Source organism: Poromitra crassiceps, assembly GCF_964638095.1.
Source record: "Poromitra crassiceps genome assembly, chromosome: 3".
NCBI lineage: Eukaryota > Metazoa > Chordata > Actinopteri > Beryciformes > Melamphaidae > Poromitra > Poromitra crassiceps.
This window is the reverse complement of record NC_139625.1, coordinates 46087954-46102864: the sequence shown is the minus strand read 5'-3', so window position 1 is coordinate 46102864 and position 14911 is coordinate 46087954. Positions and strand designations below refer to the sequence as shown.

Sequence of the window (14911 nt, the reverse complement as noted above, 5' to 3'; positions counted from 1 at the left end):
TTTCTCCTCTCTCTCTCCCGTTCTCTCTCACCCTCTCTTTCGTTCTCTCTCACCCTTTCTCTCTCTCATCCTCTCTCTCTCTCTCTGTCTCTCTCTCACCCCTTCTCTGTCTCTCTCTCTATGAATAGGCAAATAGAGTACAAAATGAACACTGTCCTCCCGACCAAAGTCAATTACAGCGGCCCTGGGGATGTCGTCTTAAACAACGCTATTAGTTGCTAATAGTTTTTAATTACTGGCCTTCTTTTTATATAAATCACCCCCCTGCTCTCTCCCTCTCTCTCTCTCTCTCTCTTTCTCTCTCTCTTTTCTGTCGTGGAGAAACCTATTTGTATTCATAATTAAATGGAGGAGAAGAATCTGAATTTAGTGGCCCTGGCTTCTCGTTTCTGACTGCTTTCTGTTTGAGCGCCTCCTGATTAATGCCAATACGTATTGCTTGAGATAACCATTTAGTGCTTAATTTAGCCAAATGTATTGCCGGCATGCCGGCGCGGAGCACAGCGGAGCAGGGCTGGAGGGGGTTTCAGTCAGACCGGCCGGAGGAGGCCGGAGGAGGCCGCAGAATGCTGCGGTGCCACACCGCCATCTGGTGTCTGGTCAGAGGAACTGCAGCAGGCAGACACACAGAATCAATGTTTTTGTTACTATTGGAGTTTGTTCACTCTTGCTTTAATCCAGAATGAGTTACAGAGGAGTGAACAGCACATTTAAATTTCAGTTCCCAGATCAGCAACATGTCAAGAAACCATACAGATACTAAGGAGGTCAAGGGTCAGAGGTCACAGCACCTTGATAATAACAGTGATCCTAGAATGATCATGCATTATGAAGCAGGCAGATTTTTTGAGAGAGAGAATAGTACTACAAGTGAGTCATTATTTTAATGGGTAAACAATGTAATGGAGAAATTAATGAGATTTCAGGAATACAATGACGGGGTTTGGTTTGGTAGATTACAGTGATTCTCAACCTTTTTCATACACACACATGCCTATACAGATAACACGCACGCATGCACGCACGCACACACACACACACACACACACACACACACACACACCTATACAGATAACACACACACACACCTATACAAATACACATACACACACACACACACACACACACACACACACACACACACACACACACACACACACACACACCTACCTATACAGATAACACACACACACACACACACACACACACACACACACACACACACACACACACACACACACACACACCTATACAGATACACACACACACACACACACACACACACACACACACACACACGTCTGTCCTGGTTCACATGCACACACACACACACACACACACACACACACACACACACACACGTCTGTCCTGGTTCCAGTGTGTGTTGGTCTGATTAATGACGGCACCAACAGAGCAGCTCAGAGCCAGCTGTCACATGACATCTGATGACTGACTCTCTCTCTACCTCTCTGCATGTCTCTCTCCTCCTTCTGTCCATCCTCCCTCTTTCCTTCCTGTGCAGTGATGAACAGGTCGCTCAGAATGTGATGTCCAACAGTTGGGAGAGAACGAGACGATCAAACAATATCTGCCATAAAATAATGTCCTCTCTTTCTCTCTATCTCCCTCTCTCTGTATCTGTCTCTCCCTATCTCTCCCCTTCTCTCTCTCTCCCTCACCCTCTCTCTCCTTCCCTCTCTCTGTATCTCTCTCTCTCTCCCTCCCTCCCCCTCTCTCTCCCTCTCCCTCCGTCCTTCCTCCCTCTCTTTCTCCCTCCCTCTCCCTCTCTCCCTGTCTCTCCCTCTCCCCCCCCCACCCTCTCTCAGTGATGAATAAGGGCCAGTGTGTGACTAAGTATTACCGGTGGATCCAGAAGAATGGCGGCTACATCTGGATCCAGTCCAGTGCCACCCTCGCTATCAACGCCAAGAATGCCAACGAGAAGAATGTCATCTGGGTCAACTACGTCCTCAGGTCAGAGTTCAACTCGGACATCAATGAATCAACGGATGAATGAATGAATGCATTATCATTGGTTTATTTGGGTGTATAATAATAATATTAATGTGTATGCATGATACAGATACACATACACACACGTACATATGTACAGAATGGATGGATGGATTATGCCTGTCTTGGCCTGCACTGAGCCAATGAATGGACTGAGCTCTCAACTCAACAAAGAATGTATGTCTACCCAAAAAACAAGAAATCATGTGACTAACTGAAACCTCTGCGTATGTGTGTATGTGTGTGTGTCTGTCTGTCTGTCTGTCTGTCTGTCTGTCTGTCTGTCTGTCTGTCTGTCTGCCTGCCTGCCTGTCTGTCTGTCTGTCTCACTGTCTGTCTCCACAGTAACTCAGAGTATAAGGACATACCCATGGACATTGCCCAGCTGCCCAATCTGCCGGAGAAAACCTCTGAGTCATCCGAAACCTCTGAGTCCGAGTCCGAGTCCAAGGAAAACTCTGGTAAGGAGGGAAGGAAGGATAAAAAGAATAAAGCACAAATAAGAAAAGCCAGCAGTATAATAATTGTATCAATCAGGTGCTGGTGTGTGTTGGCGGAGCGACACTGCTGATCTGCCAACGGCTGCAGGGGGCAAGCCTGGCACTACAACATGGCACAGAAACGGCACAATACGCTACAACATGCCACAACACAGAAACGGCACAACATGCTACAACAGACTGCACACACTGTACACAGCAGCTACACACACTGTACACAGCAGCTACACACACTGTACACAGCAGCTACACACTGTACACAGCAGCTACACACTGTACACAGCAGCTACACACACTGTACACAGCAGCTACACACACTGTACACAGCAGCTACACACTGTACACAGCAGCTACACACACTGTACACAGCAGCTACACACTGTACACAGCAGCTACACACTGTACACAGCAGTTACACACACTGTACACAGCAGCTACACACACTGTACACAGCAGCTACACACACTGTACACAGCAGCTACACACACACACTGTACACAGCAGCTACACACACTGCACACAGCAGTTACACACACTGTACACAGCAGCTACACAGTACACAGCAGCTACACACACTGCACACACTGCACACAGCAGTTACACACACTGTAAACAGCAGCTACACACACTGTACACAGCAGCTACACACACTGCATACAATGTACACAGCAGCTACACACTGTACACAGCAGCTATACACACTGCACACAGCAGTTACACACACTGTACACAGCAGCTACACACACTCCACACTGTACACAGCAGCTACACACACTCCACACTGTACACAGCAGTTACACACACTGTACACAGCAGTTACACACACACTGTACACAGCAGGTACACACACTGTACACAGCAGCTACACACACTGTACACAGCAGCTACACACACTGTACCCAGCAGCTACACACACTGCACACAGCAGTTACACACACTGTACACAGCAGCTACACACACTCCACACTGTACACAGCAGTTACACACACTGTACACAGCAGTTACACACACACACACTGTACACAGCAATTACACACACTGTACACAGCAGCTACACACACTGGACACACTGTACACAGCAGCTACACTGTACACAGCAGCTACATACACTGCACACACTGTACACAGCAGCTACACACACTGTACCCAGCAGCTACACACACTGTACACAGCAGCTACACACACTGTACACAGCAGCTACATACGTACACTGTACACATTGTACACAGCAGCTACACACACTGTACACAGCAGCTACATACACTGTACACATTGTACACAGCAGCTACACACATTGTACACAGCAGCTACATACACACTGTACACATGCAGGGAGAAGAAATTGAGACGGTGAACGAATTTAAGTATCTAGGTATTGTGCTAGATTCCAATCTTAAATTTAACAAACATGTGAAAAAGATGACAAAGTCGGTTAAACGCAACCTAAGTTGCTTTAAAATAATCAGGCATCATATACCACTAAAAGCAGCACAGTTGTTTATGCATGCCATGGTCTTTTCTCATATATCGTACTGTATTACTGTGTGGAGCCAAGCCTCCCAAACCATAATTCAACCAGTTGCAACCCTTTATAAGCAGACTCTAAAAATAATGGCAAAAAAAACCATGCGATGGCATCACTGCCGCATACTGAAACAATATAACCTGTTAAGCTTTGATAACTTTTTAAAATTCTCCAATCTTAAACTGGTTTTTAAATGTCTACATAATTTAGCACCTGAGCCTCTGAGGTGCATCAGGGTTACCAGGGGCATGGCTAGTGGAAACTGCAAAATTGCACGCCGCAAAACCTCTTTCGGACAGTCCGCGTTCTCCATTAAGGGGTCTCAAATGTGGAACACACTGCCGGAGGAAATAAAACTAAACCTAGAAATTAAGGGTTTTAATAAAAACGTCAAAGACTGGTTGAAAATCCACCAGGTTTGTACACACTCTTAGAAGTGTGTACAATAAGCACACACTCTTAACTAAACTGAACATAATTTGAACTGTCTTAACTGTGTTATTTGAATTGTTACTGTACTGAAATTTGACCTGAATTTTACGTTTAGCAGCCTATCTGATCTTTGATATGCGTCTTTTTATTGTATTTTGCTGTATTTTTGTGTATTATTATTTTTATTTTACAGGAATGTCTGGTTACATCTAGGGACTGGCATTGCAAACTAGCCCTGGGCTATACATGCTTTGGTACAACACATCATAGGTTTATTGACATTTTATGTTGTGAACACTATGTACGTGTACCTGTCCCTATTCAAATAAACAAATAAATGAAATGAAACATTGTACACAGCAGCTACACACATTGTACACAGCAGCTACATACACTGTACACACTAGCTACACACACTGCACACAAATCATCGGTCCAAAACACAGAAAACCCAATTAAAAACACCTGAAGTTCATTACACCAGAGAGAGCCAGTATGAACTTATGGCAATAGGTATGTAAAAAAAGGGGGGAGGGGGGGTTAAGGACAAATAGCAAACATATAGTATGTATATCTGTCAAAGGGGTAATCTTGTGAAATAAATGTGACAACAAATTTAAAAAATGACTGTGGTGTGATCATTGTTTGTTGACTTGACTTTTTGTTTGTTTTTGTTGTTGCTTCTGTTTTGTTTTGTCTTAGAATATCATGTAAAGAGGGGAGGCATAGGCTAGGCTACCTGATTAGTTTTTACATTCTCTAAAGGTATTGTTGCTTTTCCTTTCCTTTTCTTTTGTAAACTGTTCAAAAAGAAGAAAAAAGAGAGACCCATCCGTGTGTTTTTAACCCACTTCCCTCTCTCTCCTTGACAGACAACGAGCACTCCAAGTCAGGGGGGAAGCAGGGCCACCAATCAGAACGCAGTGAGGACCCGGAGGTGGAGAGCAAGCGTGAGCCGCAGCCCGGCCAATCACAAACTTCCTCTGAACAGGAAATGAGGCGCCAGGAAGAGGGCGACAGCTCCAGCAACCCAGAGAGTGCGGATAGCGAGGACAGCCTGGAGCCGTCTGACGGGGAGGAGCAGGAGGAGGCCCGGGGAGGGGGAGGAGGAAGGATGGGGAGGTTAGGAGCACTGGGGGCACTGGGTGGACTGCGCCCCATCGGCAGGCTGGGGAATCTGGGTGGGCTTAATATCAAAGTGGAGCATTATGGAGAAGGAGAAGGCGCCGAGCTGCACAACTCGCAATCCTCTTCGTCCGAGGATGAGGAAGAAGAGGAGGAAGAGGATGAGGACGAGGAGGACAGGAGCACGAAAGATTGTGACAGCTCCAACGATGTCACCGACGCGAACGCCGATGCTAATGCCACGTCCGCACAGGCCGCCAGCAAGAAGCGGCGGAAGCGGAGGAAAAAGCAGAAATGGGATGGGAGCCGAAGCAGGAAGCTCCGACTGTCCTCGACCACGCCCAGCCCCGTCACCATGGGAGACGCGGCGCCGTTGGTCGACCCCTCACAGGCCACGCCCCCCTCCTCCCACCTCCTCTCCTCCTCGCCAAGCAGCACGCCCGCGGTGTCCTCCGTCCTGAAGATCAAGACGGAGATGTCGGAGCCCATCAACTTCGACAATGACAGCAGCATCTGGAACTTCCCGCCCAACAGAGAGATCTCCAGGAACGAGTCTCCATACAGCATGACCTCCAAGCCAGCCGCTCCGGACCACGAGACCTTCCCCTCGCCACAGGGTGGCACTCTGCAGGTACGATACAATACGATAATACTTTATTGTCAGAGCAAGTTATTGCATCACAGTAACTCCATTTACAACATCAGAAAAAAGACAAACATTAAGACATGATGCGAAGATATACATACAACGTAACATTACAATCACAGAAGACAATAGGCAAGGCAAGGCCAGACAAGTTTATTTGTATAGCACATTTCGCAATTCAAAGTTCTTTACATAAAATGGACAAAAAGAAAAGAGCAGAGTGTTACAAGGTCAAATTTAAGATCCAAAGTTCACAGTGCAAAATGTCAAGGCCATTTAACCTACACTTTTGGTCTGGGGTTAACCTCTATGTTTGGGGATAGGATTGACTGGTGCACAAATGAGTGCTTCAGTCTAACCCTATTAAATGGTCGAAGCCTATATCTCCATATTGAGGGTATCAAATTATATTTACTGTTCAGGATGCGGTTGGGGCCAGAGGCGATGTTCTTGGCCAACCTTAAAGTCCCTGGAAACCAGAAATATTTCTTTATTATTTAGCATTTTGAGTTCATCACATCACAGGACCCTATGTTAATAAGCCACCAGCCAAATTTGAACGATGATGAACGTCGCAAAGTATATAAATTTAGTTAATAGAAAAATAAAGTTCGTCTCCCGCAAAAAAAACCTTTGTGTGTTGCTGTGGGATTTTTTAAGGTTTGCTCTCTTCCACTCTCCACTGGAGAGTGGAAGAGAGCAAACCTTAAAAAATCCCACAGCAACACTGGTCTTTGTAGTAGAAAATTTTAAAAAGCCTTTATTTTAAACATGGCTATAGATTAAAAAACACCAACATGTTTCTGCTCACACAGGAGCCTTCATCAGGGAGTAAGAGGATATATAAATAAATATATATATATATATTTATATATATAATATATATATAAATTTAGGTTTGACAGTCATGGCAAAACTCATGAGAATCAATTAGTTTTTAGAGTGTATTTTCTCCCGCGGACTGTGTGGGCGTGTCCCGTCTGCAGCAGGCCTCCGAGAGAGAGAGAGCGCGAGACAGAGGGGGGGAGGGAAACGGAGAAAGAGAGATCGAGTGCACACACGTGTGTGTGTGTTCGTTGCTCGGAGAGGGAGAGAGAGAGAGACTTGCTGCGACTGCACAGCGCTACTGTGTCTGTGTGTGCGTGTGTTGCTCCGCGTGGCGCGCATAGCTTACTGAGGAAGAGATCTCTGCTCTGCCACTTCGAGTGCACAGCGCTTCTGTCTCCCTCCCACTCTGTGTGCTGTGTTCGTTCGTTCTCTCTCTCTCTCTCTCTCTCTCTCTCTCTCACTAGTCGAGAGAGAGAGAGAGAGAGAGAGAGAGAGAGAAGCATAGCGCTCGGCACACAGAGTGGGAGAGAGACACACAGACACTCAGCAAGCGCTGAGGGGGCAAAGAACGGACAAAAGGAGTAGGGCGAGTTGCGCGCGTGTACAAAGGTTATATAGAGCTTATGACGTCATAAGCTCCTGCATTTTAGCACCTCGCGCACTGCTCTCTTCAATGAGGAAGTACCTTGTACAATCTTGTAGAAAAGTGTCGATTTTAAGGCTTTGGGTTGAAAGTAATGTATAATAATTTCTGAGGGACACAATTACTAACATAAGACCCTAAATAACATAGTTAGAACGTTTTTGTGGATTTTGGTTTCCAGGGACTTTAATGTTATTGGTAGTGACTTGAGATGCATATAGTTTCTCAAGTGGTTGATCTAGAATCTTTGAGAATATTTTTATTTGGTGGAGCAGTTTTGACTCTAAAGTAGTGGACAAACATGTGTACCATGTGTGTAGAACACTCACAGAATCAAATCAAATCAACAATTTCCTCAATTTTCCAGTTCCCGCAATTTTACTGCCAAAAAAAACAAAAATAAATAAAACAACAACACATAAAACGTTGCAAATTCCATTGCAATTTTTGAGAAAAGTTGCCATTAGGCAGTAGTTAGGGGTCAAATTAGCATTTTTTGCCAGTTACCGCAATTTTACCACACACAAAATCATATAACATCATATAAAACTATTTTTTGAAAAAAGCCGCTGCAAAATCAACTATCACAACAAACTCTGAAATCCTCGACGGACTGAAAACCGAAAGAATAATTTGCCTATACTCACCCCAAAAGACTTTGTCCTTTTGCATGCAATTTCAATGTGGTCTTTCCAAGATAACGGTTGGTCTATCATTACACCCAAGTATTACATGAAAATACCTACTTTATTTTTTCATTATAGATAACAATAGAAACTTTATGAGCGTCAGATGGGGAGCCAAATACAATCTCTTCCGTGTTCTTTGTGTTAATCTGAAGGTGGCCATCCCTGACTCTGTCCTCACGCCGCCCGGGACGGAGGGAGGAGCGGGCGCTGCGAGGAAGCCTCCGTACAACGGAAGCTCCGCCCCCTCCTCTGCCTCCAGCGCTGCCAGTTTAGCTCCGCCCTCCAGCGCCTCCTCCTCGGACCCCCTGTCCCCACCCCTTTCTGCTTCGCCGCGGGACAAACAACAAGCCACACCCACCACCTCTTCCTCCTCCTCTTCCTCCTCCTCATCCTCCTCCTCCTCTCTGCTGTACTCTGCTGGCGATCTGGAGGCACTGCAGCGTCTGCAGGCCGGGAATGTGGTCCTGCCGTTGGTCCACCGGGTCACCGGGACACTGGCCTCCACCACAAGGTTATTATATTTTTACATTTCAGTTCTTATCTTATTTCGTTTTGACTTTTTGTTTTCAATTAGTTAGTTGTAATTAGTTTTTAAAGCAGGGTTACTAGTTTAGTGTAGTTAAAAAAAATGCTTAGTTTTAGTTTAGTTATTTGTTTAAGTTAGTAAGTTTGTTAGTAAGTAAGTTAGTTTGAATCTTTTTTGTAATATAGCCTACAGATGTTGCTCATTTAGTTTTGCAGTGCTGCTGCGGTACTGCTGCGGCAGTAAGTGGGGTAATTTGTTATTTAAATGTTTTTTTTGTTCTTACTTTACGTTCACACAAAGCTAAAAGGAACTCACGCAAATTATAACTTGAGTGAAAATCGCGTAATTCGTGCCTGTTGGCTCATTCACACCGCCCGTGGAGAAATCTCATCTACTCGTAATCTCATCGCACAAATATCTGAAAATCGCCCTGGTGTGTTAACAAAAAAACCCTGCTTAACAAAACCCTCACTGGTGCCGCGGTGTGGCAGCAGTGCTGTGAAGCTGAATGAGTAACATCTGTAGGGTATGTAATATATTTTTATTTCAATTAACGAAAATGTTTTCATTATTTCGTTAGTTTGAATTAACAATGATAACCTTGCTCTACCAGCACGACGGCGCCGCGAGTGTACACCACCGGGACGATCCGGTATGCGCCGGCTGACGTCACGCTGGCCATGGCGCAGGGCAACCTCCTCCCGAATGCTGCCATGAACTTCGTGGATGGGCCCTCGTTTGGCCTGGACCCCAAGACCCCCATGGAGATGCTCTACCACCATGTCCACCGGCTCAACATGTCGGCAGCCGCGGCCGCCGCCGGAGGGCCGTTCGTGGGCTCCCCAGCCGTGGCATCCCCCGGGGCAAACGGCTCGCTCGGGGGCCAGATGCCCACGGCCGCTAACGTCTTCACCACGGCCGAGGGACTCTTCTCCACGTTACCGTTCCCGGTGTACAGCAACGGCATCCACGCCGCACAGACGAGTCTGGAGAGGAAGGAGGATTAACGCAAAGACCGCAAAGACCGCATTACTGTGTTCCGGAATCAACAACTGTGTCAAAGCAAAAGACTACTCACTAGTAAAAAATACAAAATAAAATGAGACTACTTGCTATGTTTTATCAAGGTGTTGTAAGACTGTGTTTCCGAGAGGGGAGAACGGATAGGAAAGGATGACAGATGTATTCTAGCACTTTGAATCTGAGCAACTGAGCTTGTGTAATAGACATGAATGACCCTCAAACATGTCCATCTTTTCTAGCTTTTCTCTCTCCTCCTCTTCTCCTCCTCTCTCAATCTCTCCCCCACTCTCCTTCTCTCCTCCTGTTTCATGCGATCAGCTACGTTTTTCTCTGAAACAAATGAACAAAAACAGAAAAAACTGACTATTCTTTATTGTAAAGAACTCCTTTTTTGCCTACAGAGAATTCATATTGCCCAAGGACTCCGCTGGAGCCCGAGGGGGATACTTTTTATTTGACTCGGTTCTGTTTGCATCTTTATGAAGATGCTGATTGTGTGTATTTAAAGGAGGACGGTACAGGGATTTGTATGGACAGAAACTCCTCCGTATCTTGATGTGATCAAGGCTTGAAGACAAGAGTTTGACCGAGACGAAGCTCTCGCGCCTGACAGAGGTCTCAGAGATAATCTTTTGAAAAAAGGTTTTTGAGGTCATTTCTCAATGAGGGAATACATAGTTTAGAGAATTAATGCTGTTTTTATTTTTGTTTGATTTCTTCCTTTTTTTATAAAATATATTCTAGCTCAGATTTAACTTACGAATCAAGCATTAGGAAGGAAAAAAACAAGCAATTTCAACCGGGTAATGACCTGTGAACAGAATGTTACTACTTCCTCTTTTATCCCAGGAGTTTACCTACAGGTCTGCACCAAACATAACCTCCTCTCCTCGACACCCCCTCTATCCCATCTATCAGTCTCTATTGATCTACTCTATCAATCTCTCCTTCTTTCTCTATCTGCTTCAATTTACCTACTGATCTTTACCTTTTTATAAAGGTATGGGTTACCTCCATCTTTCTCTTAGTTTGTCTTTCTTTTAGTTTAGTCTATCTTCTTACTACCTTTGTGGCTGTGTTCGAATTGTCACAAAAAAGTACGTATAACTATTGCAAACTACTTTTCCTTGACCTCGATGGAAAATTAGGTCAAAGAAAGATGAAAAAGATAATTCATAAGGTCTTAGGAAAAGCAACCGCAGAGCTAAGAATCCGACTGCACTTATGCTAGGCTACGGAATTATGCAACGGCGGCGGATGTTATTGACGTGGGTCTGCTGTGGTGAAACTACAACAGCTAGCCGATGCTAAGCTAACTGGCTAAATTGTCACCTTACACTGATTCCACTGCTTTTAAAACCCCAACAACACCCTATGAGTTTAACGTATTGTTGAAAGTTGTTCGAAACATATTGCACATTAGCAAGTTAGCTTAAATAAGCAACAGTAACTTACGTCTACGTCTCATGTTGATCATTTGTTTTCGTGACCGACCGAATGGTGCATCAGGTTGCTTCCGCAAGGAATGTGGGACGGCATTATCTACTTTCTACTTTCCGCAAAGGATGGTTCAGTGCATCCTATGCGAAAGTTAAGTGAGGAAAAGCTAAGTGAGGAAGCATTGGAGCTTCTTTCCTTAGCATTTAGAGAATTCGTACAGCTTTTGTCGTGGCTGCAACTTAGGTACTTCCAGGTCATTTCACTTCCTATGTGAAAAAGACAATTCAAATGCAGCCTGTATCTCCCTTAGTTCACCTTTCTTTTTCCGTCGTCCTCTCCTACGTCTAGATTTCTATCAATCGATCGACAGATTCATGGTGCTACCGACCGTCCAGTAACCCTGACTCAGCTGGCTGATGTGGGTGCTGCTGAAACCGACCCACAGCTCGTGACAGACTGATCATTTTGGCGGGAAAACTGATCGTTTTGGCAGGAAAAAAACTACAATGTAATGTTTTTCCCCGCCCACCTTCAGGAAAGTCAAACAACCTCCAATCCACATTATCTCCTTGTTGCATACACCCGTCCCCTTCCTCTCAGCCAGGAGGTCGCCTGTCTGAAACCGCTCAATCTGATTGGGCCACATGGGTGACTCTGGCAACATGGAGCAAGTTGATAGGTTGAGATTTTAGGTGTTTTGTTTTGTTGTTGTTTTTGTACTTTCTAACTTGATCACTTTGACTTCTCAGTGAGACTGAGGCTAAAATAGCTAGCGGCGCTAACTTGAAAATGAATGTTGAAAACCTCAACTGGCTCCTGTTCGTTCATTAGTTTTCTTTGTTATTTTTATTTTTTACTACTGTTACTACGACTACTCCCTGCTTCCTTTTTTTCCGCCTCTTCTTCAACCTCTTCTTCATAAACCGGAATCACCTCCAGAGAATTTCCTAACAATCCACTCTCTTCCACCTATCATCGCCGGACTCTGTGATAAACACATATCAACAAGGAGATTGTAATAAAGACATGCATTTTCAATCAATCAAACAATCAATAATAAAAATGAATAAATAAAAAAACGGAATATGAATTTTTTTGGGGGAAGAAAAAAATCACATTCCTTTTTAGCAACGTTGTTGTTACCGTTGTTCTTTGTTTTTTCCCCCTCCGTTGCCAAAAAAAGTTAAATCTCACAGTTTTGGTGTTCAAAGCACTGTGATACTCGTTTGTTTGTATTTCTACTTTTCTTTTGGTAAAAAAAAAGAGATGAGAATAAGTAATAATTCAACGGTATAAAACTGTCACATCCATCTTTTTAAAGTTGACAGCCCGTCTGCCATCCTGTCATCCATATTACCCAGTGTGATTAAGCCGTAAACGTGTTACCAATGTGTTTGTGTCACTGGCTGTCAAAAGTCTTCATGGCGATCTCTCTGTGTGTGTTGACTATATGCAGTATATACTGAGCTACTGTAGCTGTTTTTGTCCCTTGTCTTCTCTGTGCTCTCTCTCTAGTGTGGGGGGGAGGGGGGTTCAGGGACGAGCGAGGCAGCGGGTCACTCTAGCCTGCTAAACCATCCTGATCACGTGACCTCACATCCTGTTTGGTTCTGCGTATCAGTCTGGCCTCCAGCCCACCCCCAGCCATTTCCAAAAATTACAAAGTCCACCGGCCAATCAGGGACCTGCCTTGTAGTTGACAACGTAACCGGCCAATCAGGGATGCCACTGGCAAAACTGTAATGGTGGCTCCCGAAGCAACGAGCAGTAACGTTAGTAGAGTAAACACAGCCATAAGTGCAGTTTTTGCAGAAATAGACTCAATAACAACAATTAAACAAGAACATGAGTATGCACCAGCGGAGTTTCTCAGAGGAAAAGACGTTTTCTTCTGAGTGGATTTGGATTTGACCGGATCCGACGCTGATTCGCTGAAGGACTGGATTTGGCGACGCTGATTGGCTGAAGGAGTTGTCTATCAAGGCAAGGCCCAGTCTCACCCATTGAAATCACTGTGGACGGATTGGAGTCCAGACTGATACATAGACCGAAACGGAATGTTTGAACCAGGCTAGTCGCTCTCTCCCTCTCTCCTTCTCACTCTCTCTCTCTCTCTATCTCTCTATCTGCAGTCTTAGTGAAACCAGTGGAGGTTCGTGGATTTCGTGTCGGTGGCCTTTGCAAAATGAAAATGTAGAGTCCACCTTTTTTTGCTGCTTCCTTTTGTCTTTGTAAACCTTTTTTTTTATTTTCTAATCTGATTCTCTACTCTATCTTTCTCTCTCTGCTATTGCTTTTTGCTGTTGTGTAGTCTTATACAGACCTCTTTATCTCTATCTCGCTCTCTTTCTCTCAGAGATGAAAAGATTCTTAACTAGCTCAAAGGTTTATGGAGCCATTTTTGCCACTAAGGAATTCTGGGAATCGCAGTTTCCAGCTCTTGCGTAATAATAATAAATAACTAATAAATAGTAATATTTACACTATAGAAATAAATGATGGCAAAAAAAGCTTAAAGTAGCATTTTAGATGTAGTCTATCTTCTGGAAAACCATCAAAGCCTCAGTTGCGAAACATTCCCAGAGTCCCTTGGGCTTCTTGTGTGCATTGGGTGTATTTCATTGGTTCCCACCAAACTTGTTGACTTTCAAGAACCCTGCGCAACTTCTCTCACAGGACAAATAAAGAACTAGTGGTTTGAGGGGAAATAATCACAGTAGTATTTCAGGACAAATAAAAACAATTTTAAAGATTTCTAAAGAAATGAAAAGAAAAAAATATTTCGCACTATAAATCTATTTTTATAGGTGTTTTGGAAAATAACTGCATGTTTACTAAGTTTGTTCGATGCATTTCGGTTTCACGTGATCGATCCTCGGTTTTCGGTCCAGCAGTTTTTGTCAATGTTCTGCGTGTTTTCTAGTCTGTCAAAGCCCAACAGGGAAGATGGAGGCCTCAAGGTAATAAAGTCTGTATTGTAAACTGACCCAGGCCTCTGCCCCCCTCGCATCAGGAAAACAATCGAGCGTCTGTGTGAAGAATCAATGTCTTGCTACTGCTATACTAAAAAACAAACCCAGGTGATGAACTTAAGTGTGTTTTTTTCAATAAGGAGAACGTGATTCGGGTAGGGCGCAGTCGGTCCATCGGGACGATCGGCAGGTATCGAATGTCGTTTTCGTTTGTGGTTGATCGTTAATGTAGTCGTTTCGGGAGCGCTTCGTTTCCCCGTCCTCAGACTTGACGCTATTCTAGATTTTAGCGTTTTCTACCTAGCGGAAACAGAGGTTTTCGGGGGAGGGAAGGGTGGGTACCCATCGGGTAAAAAGGGGGGATGTAACTCAGAAGAAACACAGTGGACCAGGAAATACACCCACATGTAACAAAAACCAAACAGCCGGACCGACCAAGCTGTTTCAATGTTTTTCTGTGTTTGTGTCGAAAAATTAAACTTGCTGGTGATTTTAAAAACTTAAAAACCTTTATCACAGCTGCTGTCAAAATACATAGTGTTTAAGAAT

The 14911-nt window shown here is 44.4% G+C and overlaps 1 protein-coding gene across 1 annotated transcript in view; it reads left to right on the top strand.

Moving 5' to 3' along the window:
* Positions 1–9934, top strand: part of npas3 (neuronal PAS domain protein 3) — a gene marked incomplete at both ends in the record, with an annotated part of 1009388 nt that extends 999454 nt beyond the window's left edge. Inside the window, 5 exons of the mRNA XM_083634138.1 lie at positions 1827–1974; positions 2359–2474; positions 5343–6226; positions 8554–8912; positions 9541–9934. Of these exons, the coding sequence (XP_083490264.1) occupies positions 1827–1974; positions 2359–2474; positions 5343–6226; positions 8554–8912; positions 9541–9934 (1901 nt within the window). The remainder of the gene's footprint in view (positions 1–1826; positions 1975–2358; positions 2475–5342; positions 6227–8553; positions 8913–9540) is intronic.
* Positions 9935–14911: the final 4977 nt, after the last annotated feature.